The sequence below is a fragment of the Hyposmocoma kahamanoa genome, unplaced genomic scaffold (genome assembly GCF_003589595.1).
Source record: "Hyposmocoma kahamanoa isolate Upper Pololo Valley unplaced genomic scaffold, ASM358959v1 93, whole genome shotgun sequence".
Classification (NCBI taxonomy): Eukaryota; Metazoa; Arthropoda; class Insecta; order Lepidoptera; family Cosmopterigidae; genus Hyposmocoma; species Hyposmocoma kahamanoa.
Window position 1 is genome coordinate 11,961,961 of NW_020654810.1, and position 24,496 is coordinate 11,986,456.

At 35.7% G+C, this 24,496-nt stretch overlaps 1 protein-coding gene across 3 annotated transcripts; it reads left to right on the forward strand.

Moving 5' to 3' along the window:
• The first annotated feature begins 1,724 nt into the window (after positions 1-1,724).
• LOC113237333 (multiple inositol polyphosphate phosphatase 1-like) lies at positions 1,725-10,504 on the forward strand. 3 transcript variants are annotated; one of them, XM_026473747.1, is made up of 9 exons: positions 1,730-1,961; positions 3,328-3,462; positions 4,066-4,241; positions 4,320-4,445; positions 4,649-4,799; positions 5,087-5,187; positions 7,290-7,399; positions 7,935-8,117; positions 9,152-10,503. In XM_026473747.1, exons 1-9 carry the CDS (start codon positions 1,805-1,807, stop codon positions 9,324-9,326), a joined length of 1,314 nt encoding a protein of 437 aa, XP_026329532.1. In that variant the 5' UTR covers positions 1,730-1,804; the 3' UTR covers positions 9,327-10,503. The 3 variants fall into 3 exon arrangements, with proteins under 3 accessions (XP_026329533.1, XP_026329532.1, XP_026329531.1); XM_026473746.1 differs by having other exon boundaries at positions 1,732-1,961; positions 7,932-8,117; positions 9,152-10,502; XM_026473748.1 differs by lacking the exon at positions 4,649-4,799 and having other exon boundaries at positions 1,725-1,961; positions 4,320-4,449; positions 7,932-8,117; positions 9,152-10,504.
• The last annotated feature ends 13,992 nt before the right edge of the window (positions 10,505-24,496 follow it).

Genomic DNA, 24,496 nt, shown 5'->3' on the forward strand with positions numbered 1-24,496 from the left:
TTTGGAGAGCAAACCCACACTGGCTTCAAAAAAGCACGGAGTGCTCAATAGAGCGAAGCAGTACTTCTCTCCAGGTCACCGACTTTTATTATACATATAAAACACAAGTACGGCCTCATATGGAGTATTGCTCGCATTTCTGGGCAGGAGCTCCCAAATACCGGCTTAATCCGCTTGACTCTATCCAACGTAGGGCTGTTCGTATTATCGATGATCCCAAACTCACAGACGGTATGGAGCCCCTTAGCTTACGGAGAGACTGTATTTTTAGTTGGCTCTCTGTATGTGTTCTACCGTCTTTATAATGGGGAGTGCTCTGAGGAACTTTTCGAACTGGTGCCACCGTCTCGTTTCTACCAACGCACCTCCCGTCAAAGGAATAGAAGCCATCCCTACATCTTAGATGCCTGGCATTGTAAGACCACATGGGCATCTTGTTCGTTCCTTCCTCGAACCTGCAAGATGTGGAATGATCTTCCTCCTGAAGTGTTCCCTTTGCGCTATGACATGGGGTTGGGGGTCTGAAAGGCTGGCAACGCATAGCTCATCTGTTGTTGCAAATGTCCATGGGCGACGATGACCACCTCCCATCAAGTGGGTCGTCGGCTCGGTTGCATCCTTCTTTACATAAAAAAAGATAAAAAAAAATTAAGTAGTAAATAATTAAGTAAACGAGAGAAATAAATGTAGGCCATGAGAAGTATTTGCATGGCCTACATTTATTTCTCTCGTGAGTTTGGGTGTAATTTGTGGTTGTCTATGTGTGTGTCCATGGCACCCGCGACACAGGGTTTCCCTAGTGCGGGGCTATGTTGAGTGTGTGCGTTATTATTATTGTTATTATTATAATTATCACTAATATCAGGTTTCTTACCACGTTATGACTTCTATTTATTTTCTCGATATTTCGGAACGGTTGCACGCTCCATGATCACCATGGAGCGTGCAACCGCAAAGCTTTCGCGTTATGCGCGCTTAATGTGTACTACTACACTACCACTACAAAAAAATAGTCTAATAAAATATGGCAACCGCGTACATTTTATATTTTCCCCACCCTCTAAGGCCATATAGCCATTGCTCAGTTGCCAGCATCCCAGCTTTATCAACCAGCATTAGTTGACGGTGTGGCAACGATACTGGTTCGAGTCCTATCACATGGAAGGATTTTTTTATGTTGTTTGATTTTTGTATGAATAATAATTACAAAATAGTGGAGTATTTTCACAAAAAAATTGTAATGAAATAAAAACATGATACTAATAATGATAAACATGATGATATTCAATAAAATAAATAGGCGTTTTAGTCAAAATTATTGTTCGACAAACTCTAGCATTGTTAACAGACATTGAAAAACGTTTATTATCTGCGCATGCAGCGCCTCTTCGAATATTATTGTTGGTTGGTTGCCTGTATTACTCTACTCTTTGTTGGTTGCTTAAAAGGCGAAAGATTTATGCGTTTTGAGGGGAAACCAAAGTTACAAATGCATAAAAAAATTTTGAAATGATGGCGCTTGCCGCCTTTTCCCAGGATGGAAAAAGATAAATATGTAGGCTAGGCATAGACGGAGAAAACGGTTTATGTGTATATCTATCTCTATCTAATAATGGTATTATTGTAAGGAAGAATATAATTTTTATGAAGAGGCTGTTTGGTGAAACCTTTGCCTACTAAATAAACAATTGATAATTTATTGAAACAAAGTGGTCGGAAAATGTAAATAAACAATTGGAGTAAATAAAAAATCGAGTTATTGGTTATTTTCACAGGAAATGCATTGAGTAAAAGCTGAGCAAACATGAATGTAATCGCAACCAGTGTTTTATTTGTTTTGTTATTTGAGTTTTCCAGTGGTGTAGTCAGTTTAAAATCGCATGATGTTCGCAATTATTTAGGTACTCGTACGCCTTATAGATTTAGGTATAACAAGAACGATTCTAAAATAAAATATCCACGTAAGTTCCTATTGGTTTTTACAATTTGTTTTCACTAATAACGGGTTTCCTTCTTAAATGTGTCATAACCTTTTGATTAAGATACACTTTAAAAATTAGACATAGTTATGCAAACTAGAACCAACCTACAAAATGTCACTTTCGATATGATTAGATTTTCGTAAAAACAGTGTGAAGAAATAAATAGGTAAGTTATTTGGGACAAACAACGTGATTTATGTGTAGCATTGAGAATGATATAGGGAACTATTATAGAAACTTTTATATTATATAGCAATAAATAGAAAACATCATGTATCTTTTTATTTAGTAAACGAGAACCATGTTCTAGTTTTCGTAATGAAAACGCTAAAGATCTTCAGTTCTCCGTTTTGGCTTGGTATATTGCCAGGATCTTTTGTGAGCGGGTAAAGGACATGTCTAGTGTTTTACCTACATACATAACTCGATTTCACTGGAGGTGTGGGTTTGCATAACTATGTCCAATTTAAGAAGATTGACATAATTTGTTCTAACACAATAGATTGTGTATTAAAGGTTGCACTGTTCTTATAGGTGCTCAGTGCCCTTGCAAGTAAGTGCTCAATGTAATATCATGGCATCACATAGATGCAACAGGTGCAATAGTGTAAAAAAAGTCTTATGTGTATTTTTAAATAATAATAATAGCCTTTATTGCTGATACGAAACGTTTCAAATATTACAGTATACTTTGTTATTAGAAAATACAATTCATTATTAAAAAATATAGAAATATCTTAAACCTAGATTAATACTAAAAATAATCGACAAATTTCCAATTAAAATGAATACTTCAACATATTTTTAAATACTAAACACATTCTTCTTGATATAAAATGTTTTTAGATATATGACGCATTTTGTTTGTTTAGTAGCAGTAGAGCTACTTGTGAAAGAGTTTGTCCAGGGAATTACTGCCACCTTACCTATTTCTGCCGCCAAGCAGTAATGTGAGCATTACTATGTTTCAGTTTGGAAGGGTAAGGATGCCGGTGAAATTACTGGCACATGGGACTTATCAACTTTTGTCTCAGGGTCACGGATGCAGTGGCAGTGCGTCTTTTTCTTCTTTGATCTTTGCGATTTAAAGCTCTGAGTGGCACTGCAACTGTTATGAATAAGCGTGTTGGTTACTACCAGGCGCACAACTTGTTCATCCTGTCAAAAAATGTATCGAGTTCTTAGATAAAAAAAATAGTTTACCTACCATGATTAAAAATTGGACTGTAACATAACAAAAGAGTTTGGCTACAAAAACATTGCATGTTACATTGACACAGCTACACCCAATTTTTAACTGCATATTTAAATTTATTTTATTTCTATATAAGTATTTTAATTTTAGAATGCAACGATTCAAAAATTTGGATGATAGCCCGCCATGGAACACGACTGCCCAGTGCTAAAGACATTGTTGGCATGAACACTACCCTTAAGGATTTAAAATTTGAGATTCTATTGGCTCACCAACAAGGAAAAGGTACAGGAAATAAATATATCAATAGTATAAGTATACATTAATGGCTATATAAATAAAATTAATCATAAACAAAAAATGGTAAATCAATCAAAGAAAATTGTTTAGGGACTTTCAAAATTTTAAGATTTTTTTTAAAACACCTGCTCTAATAGTAATTGATACAAAGGTTGTACAATTACGAAGAAAAAATCCTTTTTTTGACTGGACTCAAACCAGTGTCTGTCATCTCAACGTGGCTAAAGGCTACCATTCTGCCAACTGAACTGTGTATTGAGCCAGCTGATCTTACGAATTTCTCTATGTGCTTGTTGCAGATCTTTGTATTGGGTTTGAAAAGGCACCTTTACAGCTACAAGAAGATTAATAGAGATATTGCAACATTAATTGCAAAACTTTATTTTTAATAATAGGATGATATTTATACTACTATGATAGTATTCATATATTCATCTATTTTTTGTAGTTTGTTATTATCATAGGTACAAAGATCAAACAGACCAAAGTAGGATTTTTTTGTTGGTGAATTTTATAGGTGTAAAATCATCAATCACAATATTCAATAAAAATATAAACCTGTTCTCATCATTTTCTCAAAAATTTCAGGTGATCTTTCTAAGGAGCAGTTGCAACAGCTACAGCTATGGTCCAGCGATCTGGACCCAGACAAAGAAAAGTATTTGACTAGAGAGGGGCAGGATGAAATGATTCTGCTGGCAGAACGCATGCACAAGAGATTCCCAAATGCTGTCAAACATAATTATGATAATCAGACATTTCTTGTAAGTACAAATAGATGAAAAACTGTATTTACTAATTTTTTAAGTCGAATCAATTAAGAAAATGTTCTTTCTTTTCAGTTTAAATACACAGCAACCGAGAGAGCCCAGCAGAGTGCACGATATTTTACAATTGGACTGTTTGATAGGAAAGATGCTCAAGGTGTTATTTTTGCACCTACAACGAAAATCGACCCCATATTAAGAGTATGTATGTTGGAATATTGAAAATCTAAGTTTAGTGAGTACTTGGAGTTGTGAGTGTAGATCTTATTGTTATTGCTATCGACAAACTTACAAGAATGGCGTGCTGCTACAATGCTAATTGAAATAAGAGTTCCTTTTCTATCTTTTATAACTTTTTGTAAAGTAATTCTCAGCTTTTTCTACACTGATTTGCAATTTTTCAGTTTTACAAACACTGTGACAGATGGCAAAAGCAAGTTAAGAAAAATCCGATTACGTATAAGGAACAATACATATTTGGTCATAGTCAACAAATGAATAAAACTCTGGCTGCTATATCGAAAAGACTCGGCCTCAGTCATGTTCTTAGTTTGGGTTTGTAATATAGTAAATTTAAAGACTGCACTTACAGCTTGCTTTGCTATTTGCAATCATGTTTCCTTGTGCATCATGCTCTCTTTAGTTTCGAACATAAATGGCTTCTGAAATAGCACTGTTCCTGCTCACATTTAATGACTCCGGTAGAGATGATACACTTGCTACATTATATGTTCATAAACTCCTGTAAAACCACCTCATGTAAACACAATTTACATTTACCACAATACCTTGCACCACAAAATATAACGCTGGAAATATATTATAGATTCAATGTTTTACAGATACAGTGAACCTCATGTACAAAATATGTGGTTTTGAAACATCATGGAGTAAATATCACATGTCTCCGTGGTGCTATGCTTTCAATCAAGAAAGTGCTGAGGTTGGTATAAAACTCAAATGCATGTCCCTAATACCACAGTATAATAAGACAAATATGGTAACTCCATACAAACGTAGCAGCGGGGCTTCTGTGTGTGCACGCCCACCGGGCGCCGTGTACGGACGCACACATTCGCATAATCTCGTAGTGCATTTGTGTTGCATGGCGTGGGTTGTGCCACGTGCCATTTTTTTTTTTTTTTTTTATAAATAAATAACGCACACACTCAACATAGCCCCGCACTAGGGAAACCCTGTGTCGCGGGTGCCATGGACACACATATAGACAACCACAAATTACACCCAAACTCACGAGAGAAATAATTGTAGGCCATACAACTATTTCTCCCGGCCCGGGAATCGAACCTGGGACCTCTGCGTGGCAGTCCGGCATGGTAACCGTTCGGCCACGGAGACAGTTAGTCAGACATTAATTATAGAGTTGAAGCAGTCGTTCGGTATTTAAAAAATGACTTGAAATAGTGGATGTGTTTGTTGTAGTGTTTGTGGTAGTTTGAACAAGAGCGCCTCAAATTCAGAATTGTTTGGCATTTTATTTCTACTTCATAATCAGACTCCATAATCAAGATACCAATCCGCGGTGCTAGTATATAAATATCAATACTTAAGTAACTACTGCGTTTAACAAAGGCTATTTCAATAAATCTTGAGAATACTGTGATGAATTAATTTATTCACATTACCTCTACAACCTGTAGGTACAACTAAAAAAAATTAATGTAAAGTAAAAACCCTACGCTCCGAGCGGTTAACGCGCCATAGGCGGGAGTTGTCCTACTTGGTCTTATTATACTATGATAATACACTCGGCCACATGTAAAAACAAAGGATCAATAACTTTTTTAAATGGCACATTCAAATGCTTTCTAAATGGTATAATTGTCAACAAAGAATTTGGGCAGATTATGTATCTTGAGGCTTAGACTATGGAAAGTTCAAAATCTCATATCAATCATCCCGGATATTCCCATATCACAATGAATATTCATCTACTTTAATTAAACATTTTTATCATTCTTTACAAATTGCAAACATAAAAAAACAGTTTCAACATTCTAGTCATACATTTGCATGTAGATATTGTTGACTTATCGATGATTATGGTACAACACTAAAGAAATCCGCCATTTGTGGAGGATATTTTTGGTTTAGGTAGGGACGTTTATTAGACTTGTGCCTGATCGGTCCTTAGCGGGAGCGATCCTGGTTAGTTCAATCGGTCAACTGAGCTAGATCGATCTTCTAGTCCATTTAGTTCGTCTACTTCCTTAGTTAGTTAGTTCGTCTTGTCCTTGCTGGGACATTGAACGAACGCTCCAAGCTAGTAATTTTATTCACATGAACTACTACGGACTTCTAGTATTATAAAGTCAATACTACACTGTACTAAACATTTAAAAGTGCTATTTGGTTGGTACTATTTGATTTTCCTTCATATTTTACGGGTTAGACTGTCATTCTAACTAAATATCCATTTTTTACAAAATAAGAATTTTGGAATGGTGTGTTTATAAATCAGTATTTAGGTACAACTATTTCATATACTCGTACACGTAGGTTGAAAAAATATTACTTTTTTGCAAGCTTGTATTTATATACATAATGGTAGATACGTATTAGATACTTATAACGAGCTGGGAACGTCCAATCGTGCTTCCCACTCGAACTTGTACTAAAAGTAGAAAAGATTGCTATTTGTCCCGCTCGCACCGTTCCTACTGTATAAAAGACAGGTGAACTATCAACGCAGACAGTTCCTAGTTCGTACTGAACTAAAAAGAACGATGAACTATTAAAACCGTGCAAGACGAACTAGTTCATGTCGGTCAGTGTAAGGAATATATTCCTAATAGTTCGTAGTTCATGAACTATACAAGCCTAACGTTTATTTCGTAAATAGGACAGCTCCTTTCCTTTATTTTTTTCCATCCTCTAAGATCTTGAGGTGTCACTCACACAGTACCTTACACATACCTATACCGTAAAGTGAATCTCTATGATGGGTAAACATAGAGATTCGTTTCTAAAGTTGAAAGAAGAAACTTGTGATTTCATAACAGAAATATTTGAATTATGTTTCAGAAAATGGAATACTACCACGACTTAAAACATTACTGGATGGATGGTTATGGACATGACCTGACCTATCGACAAGCTTGTTTAGCCATAAAAAACATGTTTGAAAATTTCAGGTCAGTTTGTTTTATAACGATTTTGTAGAACTTGGCACTGCTCAGGTCACACCATTAATCAGTACTAGGGTTGCTTACTAACTTGTGACAGGCACACTTCTTATCATACACTGAGTACAGATATTCGGCTTTACATTTGGGATTGTAGATACCATAAATGACGTACAGTTGAATTTTTATTTTATAAATGTGTCCAACTTCAATCTATTTTAAAACTACAAGTACCTTTGTGAAGTGAGACTAGTACGATGTAGCACTCTTAGTTAGCCACTAGGTTTTGGTCCCTCATTTCTTGGTAAAGTGATGTTTATTACATAATTACGCTCATTACAGGTATCCATTTAATACTATAACATTCTGAAAACGAATGTTAGATTGTTTTCTTACGAATTTCAAAACCAGTACTTTGGTACAAATGTATGTTTGGCTGCTGTGTAGTAAAGCACTCTGCCACATGGTATGTCAATGTTTTGTTAGATGATGAATTATGTGCCTACCACTTCCAAGAAACAGTCTTAATTTCCCATTTCAGTAGCAACCAAGGCCCCAACGCAACATTCCTTTTTGCACATTCCGGAACACTGTTGAAGATCCTCGCTCATCTCCAACTCTACAAACCAGATCAACCGTTAAGGGGGAACACATTACTAAAGGATCGACATTGGAAGACTTCACATATAGACTGCTTTGCTTCTAATTTGGCTTTTGTGTTGTTTGAGTAAGTGACATTTGAAACTATTAAGGAATGACATGATGATATCATTAAGGGACAGAAACAAAGATATACAAAGAACTAGTACCAAGACGACTTTCTCAGAAGTTCACCAAATAAATGGTCACAAGATTTATAACTTGCAAGTGGCTTCTTCTATCGGCTTAAGGGTCGCCTCAAATTGCTGTAGTCAATTGATACGAGACGCTGCGATTCATTAAAACGAGCAATGCATCATAAACTTTATCTATTACAAGATAAAGCGGCGCCGAGCTGCGCAGCGCGCTCCTTGCAAGATGCAATATAATGTACTAGAAAATATTCTCTACACAATATAGTATACATTTCATCTAACAAAAGAGTAAAGACGCGCTGCGACACGCGGTGCAGCACTGCAGTGCATCCTGTCGTCGGCAGCTTGTGCCGCCACGTCAATGCAAAGCGTGATTTAGCTTCTCAACAATAAGGTATTATATTTCTTTGAAAGGCATACAGTGGCTGACCAAGACGGCGACTTCAGGCTCCGGAAATAGCAATGCAATGTGGAACTTCTTTTCTAGTTTATAAAGTGAATATTTCTTTTCAGGGTAATCTGCTTTATGTAATGAGTGACTGTAGTGTTTAAGCAATTTGTAGATTTGGTATGTAAATAAGGTATATAGTAAGTAAAGTAAGTGAATAATACAAATGACCCCAACGGTTTGCAATCTGAAAATTATACGACCAATTTGAAAATGAAACTTTCGTAGGTGGTTTTGGTCTGGGTGTTCTACGTAGTACCATGCAGTAATTCCGTTGTTCTAGGTCTCGGGTTCGATTCCCGGTGGGAAATATGTAGGGTATTAACTTTTCTAAAATGTTTTTCTAACCACGGTGTTCTGAGTAAAGTTTCGGAGTGAATTTCGTTGATTGCATTTACATTTAAAAAAAATATCTCTTAGACTGTGGAAGAGTTAGAGATAAAAAGTTCTGTAGTGGTAACTGGTTTAATAGTGATAACTGATTTTAATTTGTTTTTTATAAGTAACGTTATTTTGTAGATGTAAAGAAGGCGACCACGTTTTGGCCCTCCATCAAGAGCAAGTAATTAAACTACCCATGTGCAAAGAGGAGCTCTGCCCGTTGAAGACTTTATTAGAATACTTCTACGATTCAATATACAACTGCGATTATTCCGATATGTGCAGTCTTAGCAACGAGAAGATTGCTAAATGATGACATAAAAACATAAGAACTCAAAAGAAATATATTTTATTTAAAAAACATATGACTTAAATTTTAATATACAAGTATTTGGACATAACATACCTACGTACAATGTTTACAAAATAAATCAAATATATAACAGGAATTTGAAACAGCCGAATTATATTATATAATAAAACATGGCTTTTAACTTAGGATCAGTTGGGGTAAGAGGAACACCAGGGGAAGAGGGACTTGGAGCTATATTTATAGAGTTATAATTTTTATTATAATTCTTTAATTTTTATAATATAAAGTTACTCACAATATAAAGAGTTTATAGCCCTGTAGTTTCTCAGTGGATAAAACAGACTAAGAAATTAGTTTAAAGGATTTTAAAGAGATGTCGCTACGATGTTCCAAATCCAAAGTGCGGAAAATACAAATTTGACAGTTAGGAAATCGAAAACCCGATTATACATTTACTTTGTAAGAAATACGACAATTGTTTCTCTTACCCCATCTTTAGGGGGAAGACAATTTGCACGTTTTCGGCAAATATACCGTAAGTATTGAATTTAGCGTAATGATTGTTGAAACGCGTAAAACTGATAAACAAAGGTAAGTTTAGTGTACTTCAAAATTCTTTTATGACTTCAAAACATTTGACTCAAAATAAACTATGTTCCTCTTACCCTGCCTGATTTTGTATAATTAATTATTTCATCGTCATTGTTTTTATGTGTCACAATCATAATGTGGAATGGATTAGATAATTATTCTAACCCCCTCTAGTTCATATAAGTTTTTAATCCATCTCAGTTGAGGGAAATCAATTTGATTAATAAAAAAAAAGCATTTTTATTGAATGCCATAATTTATAATTTTTTTTATACAACACACCAAAAATACTTATGTAAAGTATATACATAATAAAAAACTAAGCAATGTCCAAGATTGTAACAAGCTAATGGGGTAGTGTAAAAATAATTATAGCTTACATTGTCAGGTATTTATTATTTACAAGTGCCAGATTAAGTAGATATTATATTATACATAGTATTATCCATACAACTGTATGGAAGAAAACGCACATACCGTATGGTTTAATTATCATTCCAGTGAACGAATTAGGTTACCTACCTATATTTATATCAAACCAAAATTGTAAGTTAACTGAAGATGAATGTGTAAACTTATTAAAGAGTATTGAAAAAAAAATACTCTTGTGTTTTGATTTTCACTTTCACTCGTCACATTTTCTACGTCAATTGCTGCGAGAAATGGAACTTCATGATGGTCTTACCTAGGTGGTAGTAAAATTTTTCGTCCTTCGGGACAGCCTAAGGACCAGCGCAAACCGGTGAACGGGAAGGCAGCGAACATTAAATTTATCAATGTTTATTTTATGCTGGTTTAATTGAAATAAGGTATAAATTACAATGCTCTGAGAACGATCTCGGAGTATCGCGGCGCATTTCTCACTGCGTTTCAGAGCATTAAAATTTACATAAAATATACATTGATAAAATTTATTTTTCTGACATTTTTTCGCGGGAAATTGTTGTGTTTATGGTGGCCATTTTGAAACTCACGTTTTGTTCATGCGTAAGCGCTTTTAAGGTCTATTTTTCTAATGGTAAAACACTGACCACGTGCCGTTTTGGGACAGCGTAATGAACTACGGCTCAAACCTCTTCAGAAGAGTCCTACAGAGGGACATTTAAGCGATGATGACAGAAAGTACAGACACATGCGCACTGTTTTGCTATAAAAAAATCGCAAAACCTAAACAATACGATAATTGGTACGGTATTTTAATCTATTGTTCTTCCCTACATCGCAGCGCGCGGCAACCTGTTTTGTTTGGAATGATCTCTATGTACCGCGTGTCTCAAACCGCATATTCATGGTTGGTTGATTAATGAAGTTTAGTCTACGTAAGTACCTATATTACTTAAGAAGTAGGTAAATGTCTCAACGATTTTGTATCTGATAGAGATCGTACTTCTAACAAATGTAACGTAACAGCTATTCTGTAGTTTTTGGTTGTCTATATGTGTGCCCATGGCACCCGCGACACAGGGTTTCCCTAGTGCGGGGCTACGTTGAGTGTGTGCGTTATTTATTATCGCTCCATGACTGAAAATTGTTTTCAACCATCTTGTATATCACAATCATCATATATTCCACTGCTGGGCACGGGTATCGTCTCAGGCGAGGGTCTTGTCTATACATCAGGGTGTAAATTTGAGACGGGGCAGCAGGGCCACCTACCTTAATCGTTGTAGTTACAGGAAAACGGTTCTAGAAGACTATCCATGAATTTTAAAGATATTTTGATTGGCATTCACAGATTTTCAATAAATGGTACAGTCAGCGTGATAAAAGCTAATTTATACAAAACTTTTTTATATGCCATTCGATCTAGTCTCTGATAAGGATCAATAGTCTCTATGGGACCAACTGAGGTAAGAGTACTCGAAATGTCAGAAACCGTTTCCCTGTAACTACAACGATTAAGGTAGCTGGCCTTGCTGCCCCGTCTCAAATTTACACCCTGTATATGAGACTGTTATACTTCCTCATTATTTCACCGTCATACCACCCAAGCATTGATGTGACACCAGTGACACTACACTATTATACAACTATATTATTACGGCTAACTTGTAACAAAGAAATTAGAAAGTGTATTATAGCAAGCATAGTAGGAAAATGAACACACAAAATAGGTACAGTCGAGAGCACATCAAGATTGAAACGCAAGCGCATAGTGTTGACTTTAAATTTTAATGGCGCGTTTACATTTTTGTGGAGTCGAAGCTACAAAATCTCGACCATCGCAGAAAAGTAGCCTGGTTGTCGGTTTTCTATCGCATACATTTCGGGGAGTGTGCGCAGGAACTTTTCAATTTAGTGCCACCCTCACCGTTCTTCCTTCGGTCAACTAGAAGGTCCGAACACACCATCCTTATGTCGTTGGTGTACCTACCACCCAGTCGAACTAAGCGCTTTGATGCGTACCATCGTCAAGCACATCGTCGCTTAACATCAGGTAAGATTGTGGCCAAGCGTGTGTCTATTACTTATTAAAAAAAAACATTAGGTCGACAGGTTGCCTTCGGTTGCCCGCTGAAGGCATCACCCAGCTTAAACACTGACTCGTTTGACGACTGTGGTCCGCTGCCAACCGAATTGATTAGATTTGGTGATTTCAGCGAAGGAGGCAATCGAGTCGGTGTTAACAACTAGTCGACTGCGTTTGCAACGACAAGGTGAAGTAGTCTGCCTAAGGCAGCAGTCGACCCAGTGTAACCAAGCTACAAGTGTCAAGCTTGACGTGCACTTGACCCTGTACAAAGTAAGTACACACTTTTATACTACCGAGACACGTACAGATATAAATATCCGATAATATTAATTAATTACAAGGTAACAATGATTGAAAATTTTCGTCAATACCCACAATAGTATCAAACCTAGGTTTCTACTCATTTTCTGAACATATTTTTCTATATACTTACACGAGTGTTGAATTACAATGTCTCGTTGGAATTGCTCTCGGGACCGGGCTTAACGAAGTGTTCAGACAGGGGCTAAAAATAACCCACCTCCCTCAATCACACGGCGTTTACTTTTACTTTAGTAAATCTGATTTAGAAGGACCTACTTGTGGTTCACTGAACTACGATATCAGTAAAGGTAGTAAGGTTTAGCGTACCTAGATTAGGTACTGTAAGAGTAATTGTAATAGTAGTATCGCGCTGAGAAAGACTTCGAAAACATCAAGTTTCACAAATATTGAATTGGCAAATGTTTCCTTCGGTACTGTCTCAGTAGCCCTTACTTCTGTTCTTAAACAGCTGATAATTTCTAGAGTACATTGAAATGATATAAAACAGAACAAAGCCAATCTAATTACATTACACATCAATCTTTTATTGTACTCCTGCACAACTGTGTTTTAAGCCATCAGACAAACACAAAGCCTTCAGATCGAACATTTATAGTGAAGCTTAGTGGGTATGTAACGTGTTTTACAATTCTTAATGCAGGACAAAAACTTCCGTGTGCCAATTTTGTATGATTTCGGAAAAAACTTAGTTCAAATTTCTTCGATTTTTCTACTTAGAAATTTAAAAAAGGATTAAAACTAAAGAAAATAATAATACCATTAAATAGTTATTAACATGATAAAATAATTCACAACGCTATTTATTAATCGTTGTCGCTTTTACAAAATGTAAGTTAGCGTAATTTACAACAATTCAATTGTCCTTCCTTAAAATGATCATAATTGCTGTTATATACTGTTTAGCACATTTGGAGTAGTCGAGGAAACTAGTAAAGGACCTCTGCTGTACCTAGATATTTTGTTTATTTGTACATCGATGTCATTTTAACTGTTAATTTCCCAGATATAAATAAATAAATAATATCGTTACCTATGGACACACAGAACACGTAGAACAATTTGTAATGTTAAATGGAAATGGTATCTATCGTAACATGACGCTAATCGTATTAGGTATAACTTGTACGTGTAAAATAAAAGCAGTGTAAAATCACAGAACTGACGAAGTATTTATGTGTTCTTAACTTTTCTATACACAACGTTTTTTGTACACAAGATTATGGTTAACTATAATCACAGCTTTTAAAACGATGTTTTTGAATTGTCAAATTTAAATGATTTCAAAAAGCGTAGATTTAAGAAATCAAGAGCAGAGAAATACAATTAATTAACTTTTCTTTGGTCTTCTGTAGATAATTTTTAACACGTTGTCAACTACATTGTAGTCCACTTTTTATCAACGATATTATTCCGTGCAGCAGCGCTTATAAACATTACTACAGCCATAAAACTGGGCGATGTATAAACGGAACATAAAACTAAGCTATTTTAACGGATCCTAGGACCAGAACAATACTTATAAATTGTAAACAAAGGAGACCTATTTTTCTCTGTTGTTAAGCAATTTCGTACGTACTTACGAATGTATAGGTTTTTACAGTTGTATCTACTAGTAAGTACAAATAAATTATGAACTTCTATTAAGTAATATATTATATGTTGTAAAGTGTGTATAATAGTACTTTTACCTATTCTTTACCTGTATACAAACCTTCCTTTAAACTTAAAATACCTTTAGACTCTTTTTTATAACATCAAGTGACGGGACCAACAAATCGTGTGCCTGATGGTAAGCTACACGCCTGTCCATGGTAGACAGTGCCACTCAGAGCTTTAAATTGCATAGATCTGAGGGCCACTGCCACTGCTCCCGCCCTGAGACATAAGTTAACAAGTCCCATATGCCTGTAATTCACCAGCACCGGAAAATCGGAACACAGTAAGTGCTGACATTATTGTTTAGTAGCAGAAATAGGTAAGGTGGCAGTACTACTCTGGACGAACTTTTTTTTACAAGGAGTTCTACTGTTACTAAAGAGACCTACCACTTACTTAGAATATTATTCTATTTAGAACTAACAAATAATTCAGGTTTGGTTTCAATGTATCTGCTTTGTCCGTCCAGTAATTTTATCTGCACTGCATCCATGGCCACGCAGAGATCCCGGGTTCGATTCCCAGGTTTTCCTCTCGTGAATTTGGGTGCATTTTGTGGTTGTCTATGTGCGTGTACCATAGGGTTTTCCAATTGCGGGGCTATGAGTGTGGACTCTCGTGTGGGCACTCGTAATATCATTATCATAATAATGCCCATGCGTTATTATGATTATTATTACGAATGTTAATTTATTCCGGGGTGTTTACGTATCACTAATTAGGTAACTGAATGCTATGTTTTATTATCACTGAAGATTTCTGCGGTCAATGGAAATTAATTATTAGCATAATTGTTCAACACCTTGTCCTCCAAATGAGATGCTTGTAGAAAGAAGAGAAAATTAAGAATTTCCATATAATATCTAGTCTTCAAAAGAGGCGCGCGCGTATTGTGAGTGTGGTTCTGCAGCTGCGCTTCTAATTATTATTATTATTGTATGAAAATTAGTAGTGGCGCAGCGTAGCACCACAGTGACGCCACTGCAGAGCTTCCTTAAGCGTCTAATATGAAAGTGCCCTTAATTTATTAAAAAATATACAAACATTCAAGTCAAGCGCAAAGGTAGTACGTAAATATAATTGTAAACATTTACATTATTATAAATGTATCTAAAATTCGGAACACAATATTGAACATGCGAAATGTTCCCTCATCTTCATGCTTTACATAATATTATACCTGAATAATGAATATGACAAGAATATAAGTTTAAAACAATATTAAATACTAAGTAACTGAGAACCTACAGCTATAACATAACTTAGCGGTGGAATCAACTTTCCTTGCAGTATAATTTTCATGCTTGCTTGGCGCAAGACAAAAGTTATCTCGCAAGTCGCAAGCCTTTTATTATCGCGAGAAAAATACGTCTGCTTTATTGAGATAAGACGTAAATTATTGCGTGTAAAATTATAGGTACGTATGTATTTTTGTTGGAACTACGGGGCAATAACAAGTTAAAATGGGTTCTTTTATTATTTATATTGCTGTGTTAAAAAACGATATTGTGAAAATAACCTCATCCTGGAAATATTACCTTTCATTATCTTTTAATGTCAGTGCCTACTCTGTATTTGTCTGTAGTGTTCTCAAATGTAGCACTGAAAAGAGTACGAACGACTGTTTCAATTTCAGGCAGAGTATCCAGGCTTGCCAAATAGTACGCATGAAATAACATTTACATTATTAATGTACTCGCACAGGATGAGTTCCCATTTCTGCTTTAACGTAAGTCCTGCCAAAAACCCCGCCTGGTGTCAGTTGGCAAGTTATGGCTACATAGAGTTGGCGTACTCTTGCGGGCACATTGCCACGGGTCGCCGAACTATGCGTGTCCTACATACGATACTATGCACTTTGCAAATTAATCAAAAAGTTTCAGCGCACTCCTCTGTATAAATCTTTTATTTGTGAAATTGCGATAGGATGGAAAATAAATACAGCAAATTACTGAGCTTTCTTTCAAATAAGCTCAATCGGATGTAGAGCATTTTGTAAATTCATGGCAGAGTTAAGTTAATTAATTGTAATATTCAATGTCGTTCAGTTTTAATATCGCGTTTCTGGCGGTAATTGGATGATAGTCAAGAGCTAAGATCGGTGGACAATAAAGAGACCACCGGCCCATGCGAATTGATATTGTTAAGGTTGGGAGCAAACAATTCTTATTTTATGATAACAAGTGACGGACCGAACTAGTCGTATGCCTGGTGGTAAGCGACACGTCTGTCTATTACAGTAACAGTGCCTCTCAGAGCTTGAATTCACAAAGGTCTGAGGGGCAATGCTACTGCGCCCGCCACCCTGTGTCATAAGCAGACAAGTTCCATGCGTCTGTAATTTCACCAGCACACTTACCCTCCAAACCGAAACGCAGTAATGCTCACATTACGGCGGCAGAAATACGTAATGTGACATACAGTACTACTCGATCCGAACGAACTCTTTCACAAGGAGCTCTACTGCTACTAAAATAATACTATATACTATTACACGCTACTCACATACTACAATGGAAACAATTATGTGTCAATGTGTCAGGCAACTTCACCTACTACATGGTCTCAACTAGGGAAATCCTTGTAGGTAAAAAAATTATCTACATGTCTAACAAAAACACCCAGACCAGTCTGGAAAAGTCGTTTCTCAAATTTATTCCAACGCGAATCGAACGCGTCTAGCGTCTACAGCGTAATTCGCTGAGCCACTCTACCCTCCTTAACATAACTAATAAATCGAGTTTTTTGTATTTTGAAATTGAGTTACTGACATCTGGAATCAGAGAAACGAGATCTGCAACGCCCTATAATATAAGCATGTTTTTATCTTATTTAGTTTCAGTTTTATTGTTAAGGACACTCAGCGTAATTGACATTTTTCAAAGGAAAATAAAACTTTTAAGGACCATTATCTCGAAAGTTAACCAAAATCCACATACGTTATGACAAGGAGGGCAGTACAGAGGTCGTTATTAGCATTAACACAGAAAGACTAGAGCAAAACAGGAGCACACGTTTAGTTCCTTTTACCTAACAGTGGGATTTGGTTTTTGGTTCCTGATTTGATTCGAAAGTTCATATAAAGGAAAGTTTCGAAATACCAACGATTCAAATCGAGTTCTAATGTTTACGCTAATGTTATACACAGGAAAATAACCTAAGCTATGTTTTGGGAACCAAATCGCGTACATTTGTTTTTTTTTTTTTTCAAATAAACAAACGTTACGGGCCCTTTCGGGTTCCATCGTCACTGCTTACTTTTTTTATGATACCAAGTGAACAAGTCGTATGCTTGGTGGTAAGCGACACCGACGGTCCATAGCAGTTGCAGTGTCACTTAGAGCATTAAATTATAAAGATTTGAGGGGAATTGCCACCTCGCGCGACAAGTTGACAAGTCCCATGTGCCTGTAATTTCACCAGCACCCTTACCCTTCACGGAACGCAGTAATGCTCATATTACCGCTTGGGGGCAGACACAGGTAAGGTGGCAGTACTTCCCTAGACGAACTCGTCTACAAGGAGCTTTACTGCTAGTGAGTTAATAAAGCCATCCTGTCAACCAGTTAAGTCTCTAATGTCTAATATTAATGTAAATTCAACATTTTTTATAGCAGGTCGACATTTTCCAACCTCGTTTACGTACTTTACTCTTCAACCAATTAAAATTACATCGCAACTTTTGTGAAATGTAATTTTCCCACTAAAAGCTTTAAAGTTTGAGCTTTTAAGTTTGGTCTTAGACAGTTACGCTCTGTAATGGAAAAGTTTCCAAGGTTCTGTCGTACAAACGCAACAATTTTCTTCGAAACATTGACTTTTATTGCCAAGTCAGGATTATCATTAACAGAGCTCTTAGTAACTCTACCTATTATTTCAGCTATCGTATTCTAGCACAAATAAATGAAGTCTCACTTTATTGCGTTTAATTTTATTAATATATCGATGTATAACGTGTGAAGTTTTTACACAACACGTTTTATTAGGCTGTAATGTACTATTATCTATTTAAAATATTCTACATTTTTTTCACACAAAAAAAGAAAATCTTTTTTAATATAACTCTAATGTATTTTCTCCTTAGTTTCCCTTGAAACATAAATATCACATAATAATATGGACAAATAAAACAATACACCTCTAAAAGATTTAAAATTTAATTTACGACGTAAAAAGCGGGTTAATTTATTTCCATCATTTTCGTCCTAAGATTTTTCTCTAATTGTCAATCAAATCAGAGATTTTGCCTGCAACTTACTAAGTAAAGAAAAAATCTTTATGAAAAGGTCAGCGTATAAACTTCTATATTCTAAGTACGTATACAGTTTTTAGTATGTTATTGATGTATAGGATTATTAGGTCTATATGTTTTCATTTTTTCCATATTTATTATACGCCTTTAGAAATGAGCACACTAATTAATTGAATTTTATGTCGTAATTTCTCTCGTACCAAAACTATTTAAATTTCTTAAATTAGCCGCTATTAAAGATACAGCGGAATTTACAAATATATTGACGTACGCTGAATCAGAGGAGTCCAAAATTATAGAACCTTGTAAAGTTTAAAGGAGGCAAAAAAAATCCGAGCAATAGTTTTATTACCAATTGAGAGTGCTGAATGCCAAAAGTTGCAACTGGCACTTTCGTATAACTAGGTCGGCGGGATGTTGATTGCATTTGTCGAGACTGGAATAGAAATCGATAACATAACATAAAAAAGTACAACGAAAATCTAAACAAAAAGTTTTGAGGATTTTTTTTGTATAGAAACTATTTGTCATAATTAATACAAAGATCGAACACAGAAAATTCTTTTGATCTGACAGAACTCGAAACTGGGTATATAGTGCCGATATAGGGCAACCGTTTTACCAAGCGAGCTATATGATGTAGTTAGCCTTAGAGGATAGAAAAAAATAAACTAATTGTCTAAGTCGTTAGCAGACGTTAGGAATTTCTCTATGCGTTTGTTAAACATCTTTGTTTTTGGTTTTTAACGGCTTTTTTGCCGTAGCGTCACCTGTGAGAAGTCTATGAAAGTTTTTCTTCACTCAACCTCATTATATTTACAGCTACCAGATATTGACAAGTGCGAATTATTATTGTAATATTCATTTTATTGTATACCATGACGTTTTACTACCATGATACTTATTTTCTTTTCTGAATTTACTCCACTAGTTTGTTATAATACAAAGATCGAGCACAAAGAAACATTGTTTCGATCTGACAAGAATCGGACCTGTAATGCCAATCTAAGGCAACCGCTCTATCAACTGAGCTACAGATCAGAATGAAAACTACTTGCTTTACTTTTGTATTTTGACTTGTTATACATATCGTGTTCCTGCGGCATCGCAATTGGGTCACATTGGTTTTTCCAGCCAATTAAGCGCAGTTCGTATTTCGGGGCGTGCAAATGCGGTCCGTTGAATTCCAGGGCCTTTCTTTCTAAAAAATGATATTTTAAAATTAATTGACCCAGTACGAGTCGCAAGGGTTGGGGCACCACGTCGCGGGACCCAATTTTATCCATTCATGCCTAATCGTAATAACATTAAAGTTAAATGACTACTATTTGGTAGTGAATATTAGGACTAGGGCTATTAAGGCCTAGGTTTAAGCCTAGTGTAAACCACTAGGCTTATGACACGTGGTCGGGCACAGCCGAACAAAAGGACTCAGCCATTCAGTTGATGGCGAGATTTTAAATTATAAGTATACCAAAGATGAAAAAAAAACCCTGAAACAATACAGATTGCCATTGAATTGAGATTTACATTGAAATAAATGACGAAATATCTAGCGAAGGAAAGAATGCAGAGGTCAACTCACCATGCGGTCCGGTGACACGGGTTTACATCTGGTACAGCGTTCGGAGACCCATAATTACGGCATGGTATAAATCAACGCAGAAGAAGTGGAAATCAAGGAACACCTTACGAGCCGACGTGTCGAACAGAAAAGACCAGCTTTTTTTATTAATAATTTTGGCTTGGATACAAGTCCTATGAGCCGTGTCTTCGTATTTTAGTTCGAGAATCGTATAATTTCGCGTTTTAATCTTCGATTAAGGCACAATAGCACTATCCTATTCCACTTTAAACTAGATTTCACAAAATAATTGAAAGTCAAAACAAAAACTACACTTTTCCCTCCAAAAGGCCCATAACGAATGAAGACCAGCTTTAGCCGAATTCCTCCTAAGAGATGTTACCCGCGAACAACGCCACAGACAATCTATCGATTCATTCAGGTGAAGCTCCCAAGTCTTATCACCTAAACCCATTGACTTAAGTCAATGCCTAAACCCGCTAGAATATAGGGCGATTCCAGGTTTACGTATATTACTGTATAGAAAGTACTTGGCAAACTAATTGGCAGCGTTCGTCATGGAAATATTAAAGAAAAGCTATAATTTACATGAAGCTCGACTACAAAAGTAAAATCGAGTTTATTGGTACGCAGCACTTGTATTCTGCGTTACCATAAAAGAAAATTAGGCAGGGTTGGTGTTTTCAAAAATGCGTCAAACTAAAGGATACCCATTAACGATATTGATTTTATAGAAAAATCGTTCACCAACAAATAATATACATGTGAATGGTTTAAATAATAGACTACACCAACACTGAAGAGTTTCAACTAATTTACTAAATATTTTTAAACTATAACGTCAAAGTGACATTTTTACAAGAATGGTGAAATATACCAAGGAGAGAAGATAAATTTTGTTTTACTTTTGTATTTACGAGATCTTCCAAAAAATGTGTTACATTAAACCTTTATAAATGTATAACCTTTACAAATATTACCTTAATAAAACCTTTATAAATGTTATGCCTAATGTGTGTTAACTTGTGTATAGAAAACAATATGTAAAGAAAAATCTCAAAACCGTAGATTTATTACGTACTTTTTCTTTTTTTTGATACCAAATGACGCCTATATTTACAGCAGTTGCAGTGCCGCTCAGAGCTTTAAATTACAAAGATCTGAGGGGCACTGCCACTGCGCCCGTCACCCTGAGACATAAGTTGACAAGTCTCATGAGTCCGTAATTTTACCAGCACCCTTATCCTTAAAAACTGGAACGCAATAATTTTGGTACTTGGTATAACGGACGGGTTTCCGCAACTAGACGTTAAGGCGCCTATTTTGGTGTATCTCAGCAACCTTTTCGATTTACTGAAGATTTAAATATAATATAGAACGAAATAATACCCATATACTGCTTGGCGGCAGAAATATGATGTGGCAGTAATTCCCTAGACGAACTCTTTACAAGGAGCTCTACTGCTCCAAAATGTTAGTTTTAATTTCAAGAAAATGTTTATAATTAATTTCATTTTTTTATTTATCTTTTAATGACGAAAACTTGATTTAAAATAATTTGTGTGCGTGCAGGTGAGGTTATATGTATTTTATACAGGTGCTCAGGGAAAAACTTTGCCAAGATAGCTAATATTACAAAAATAATCTTATTTCACTATATATATTTTATTTTGGTATCGGCGCTTTTCTTATCTAAATATAGAACAAATTACTCCCAAATTTATTTAAAACAATCATAGAAGAGAAAGTAATAACAAAAGTTGAGTAGGTACTCCGTATTTTAATCGCCTAAGTGATCTGTAAAATTTGTGGTAGCGTTTATAGGGTTCCCGTAACTAAATATTAAAAAAAAATAGTTAGCTTATTTTTTTTACACATGCAGATGATTTCATTCCACCTGATGTAAAATGGAAAATGGAATCCTAAACGTGAAATAACCTAGTGCATTGTTGATACAATCAATGTTCTAGCCACCACCCTGCATGCCAACTCTTCACCAACACTTCACACCTCCTTTAAAGGACCCCATATCGTAAGACGGAGGGAATATGTGCCCTGGAAGGGAGTTCCATTTGTCAATTGTGCGACAGAGGAAGGTGCCACCAAACCTTTTAGTTCGCGATGGAATATGTCTAGTTGTAAAACGGTGACTACGGAGGGCAACATGCGTGCTTCGGAGCAGGAAAGGAGAGGGCGGGATATTGTTGAACAATTCTTCATAGCACTCGCATAAAAGGCGCTAAGTGATTCAACGTGTTTGTGTTTACGCAGTTGTAGAGGTTCACAGGTGTGATGAGACTCCTTCATCGTCAATGACTGTAAGGCGCGACGCTGTAAACTGTCCGAAGTCTCGAGAACTTAGTGGAGCTTTTAGAAGTACTTGGTGGAGCCATCCCAGAGATGCGAACAATTCTCGACGCAATACCTAACCTTTGTTTTGTACAACAGGGATAATTGCGTAATTGACACGTAACAGGCGTGAGCTATTACCGCTCACCCAACAAACAATGTGTTGCTTCGCATTGTTGACTGACGAGCGCTGTGAAGTTACAGCTCATTGGCCAAACGACGATAAACCAAAAAACGACGAACAATCTAAAATTATTATTATTATTGCCTGTGTCATAAAGGTACGGAATCCTCGGATTGCAAGTTCTTCCCGCACGTAGACATATTTTGTAAGTAATTTGGTAATTGCCTAAAATATATTAATAAGTAAAAAAAAATTTCTGCGTAGGTTTTATGTAAGACTTAAAACAATCATTATATTTAAAACACTGGTTCTGATCATCTGAAATCCAACTATTATAATTTGCAGTATATTTGTTTAGCTAACGTCTAAAGTGATGATGTACACGTAATTTGTATTGGTAGCACATAATCAAAACATGTGCCAGGAGCATTGGCTGCGGAAAGAAGGCAAAAATATCCATGGAGATCGCAAAAATTCGCATTTAGTGTTTTGGTTCATTTCAAACAAATCTGGATACTTTCAATCGTTATTTATGGTCGAAAGATTAATTACCACATTGTACTGATTTTGGTGTTTCTAAAACTGTCGGAATAATTGTCTATGAACTTCACTTACATATTTTCTGGAACATTTGGTGGTGTAACTTTGAGAAAGACTGAACTTTTTCAGCCTTTCTTTGAGAAAAGCACTCCACTCATTTTATGTCACATCTCGTAAATAAATACAACTTAGGTATCAGTATTCAATGTTGTTTTATTTGGTATCACTGAAATTATTTATATTTTCGTCTTTAAATTCCCTTAGGATTTTTTGACTAATTTCTTTGTACAGTTTACCAACAAAGTTAATACTTTACAGCAATAGTGAAAATACGCATACATTTAATAAATAATATTTTAGTAAGAAAGGGCTAATTCATTCGAATCAAGTTACATGTTTTCAGAAGATCAGCAAGCCCTGTAAGTAATATTGTTTGTACATAAAATTAAATACAGTTTAATTTCAGATATTTGATTGAACTTAGGTATGTAAAAGAGTACGTATGTATAAAACATGTACTTTTAAGCATTTTTCAAAACCAGTTACACTGGCTCCTAAATTAGGTAGCCTGTCTCCTAGGTAACCATACTTGATTCAAAGTTCTTAAGTTGTAACTCTCAGACCATAACTACGTACTAAATAAAAAAATAGCAGTGTAATGCTTATAAAACAGGACACATTGTGATTTCATAAATGGAATAAGCCCGTAGTTTACGCGTTTTTAACGTTCTATGTAAATAATCCGTAAGATGAGTACGCAATGCTCGCGCTCCTGTAGAGCCAGACTGGCGGGGTCGCTTCCAGGCGCGCACACGCACTTACGCGAGTGACTGTGGCTTCGACAAAGATTTAGATTTAAAGACGTTCAAAAAATTGTAGTGTTTATATTATCAGGTGTGCACTATATTGGGATTAACAATGTTTGTTCGGGGGTAAATATTGGACTTTTAATTTTTATGGTTTACTTTTCAAGTCGTTGATGTGATGCTATGTACAAATGTGCAATTCTTGGGTGGCTGACTTATATATCGGAGTATTTCCGAAAATTTGTTCTCTAACATTTTTTTTTGAATAATTTAAGTTCTTAACCACTCGCGTTCGTTTCTTTGACACAAAAAATAAATTATATGTTTTTCATTTCCAAGAATTTAACAACATGATACTTAGTACCTACAAATGATGAAGTGTTTCCGAAATAATAATTATGTCAACGGTATTATAAAGTCGGTGTACTGAAGAGGTGTTATGACGCAAATAACTAATTCTCATTATAAAT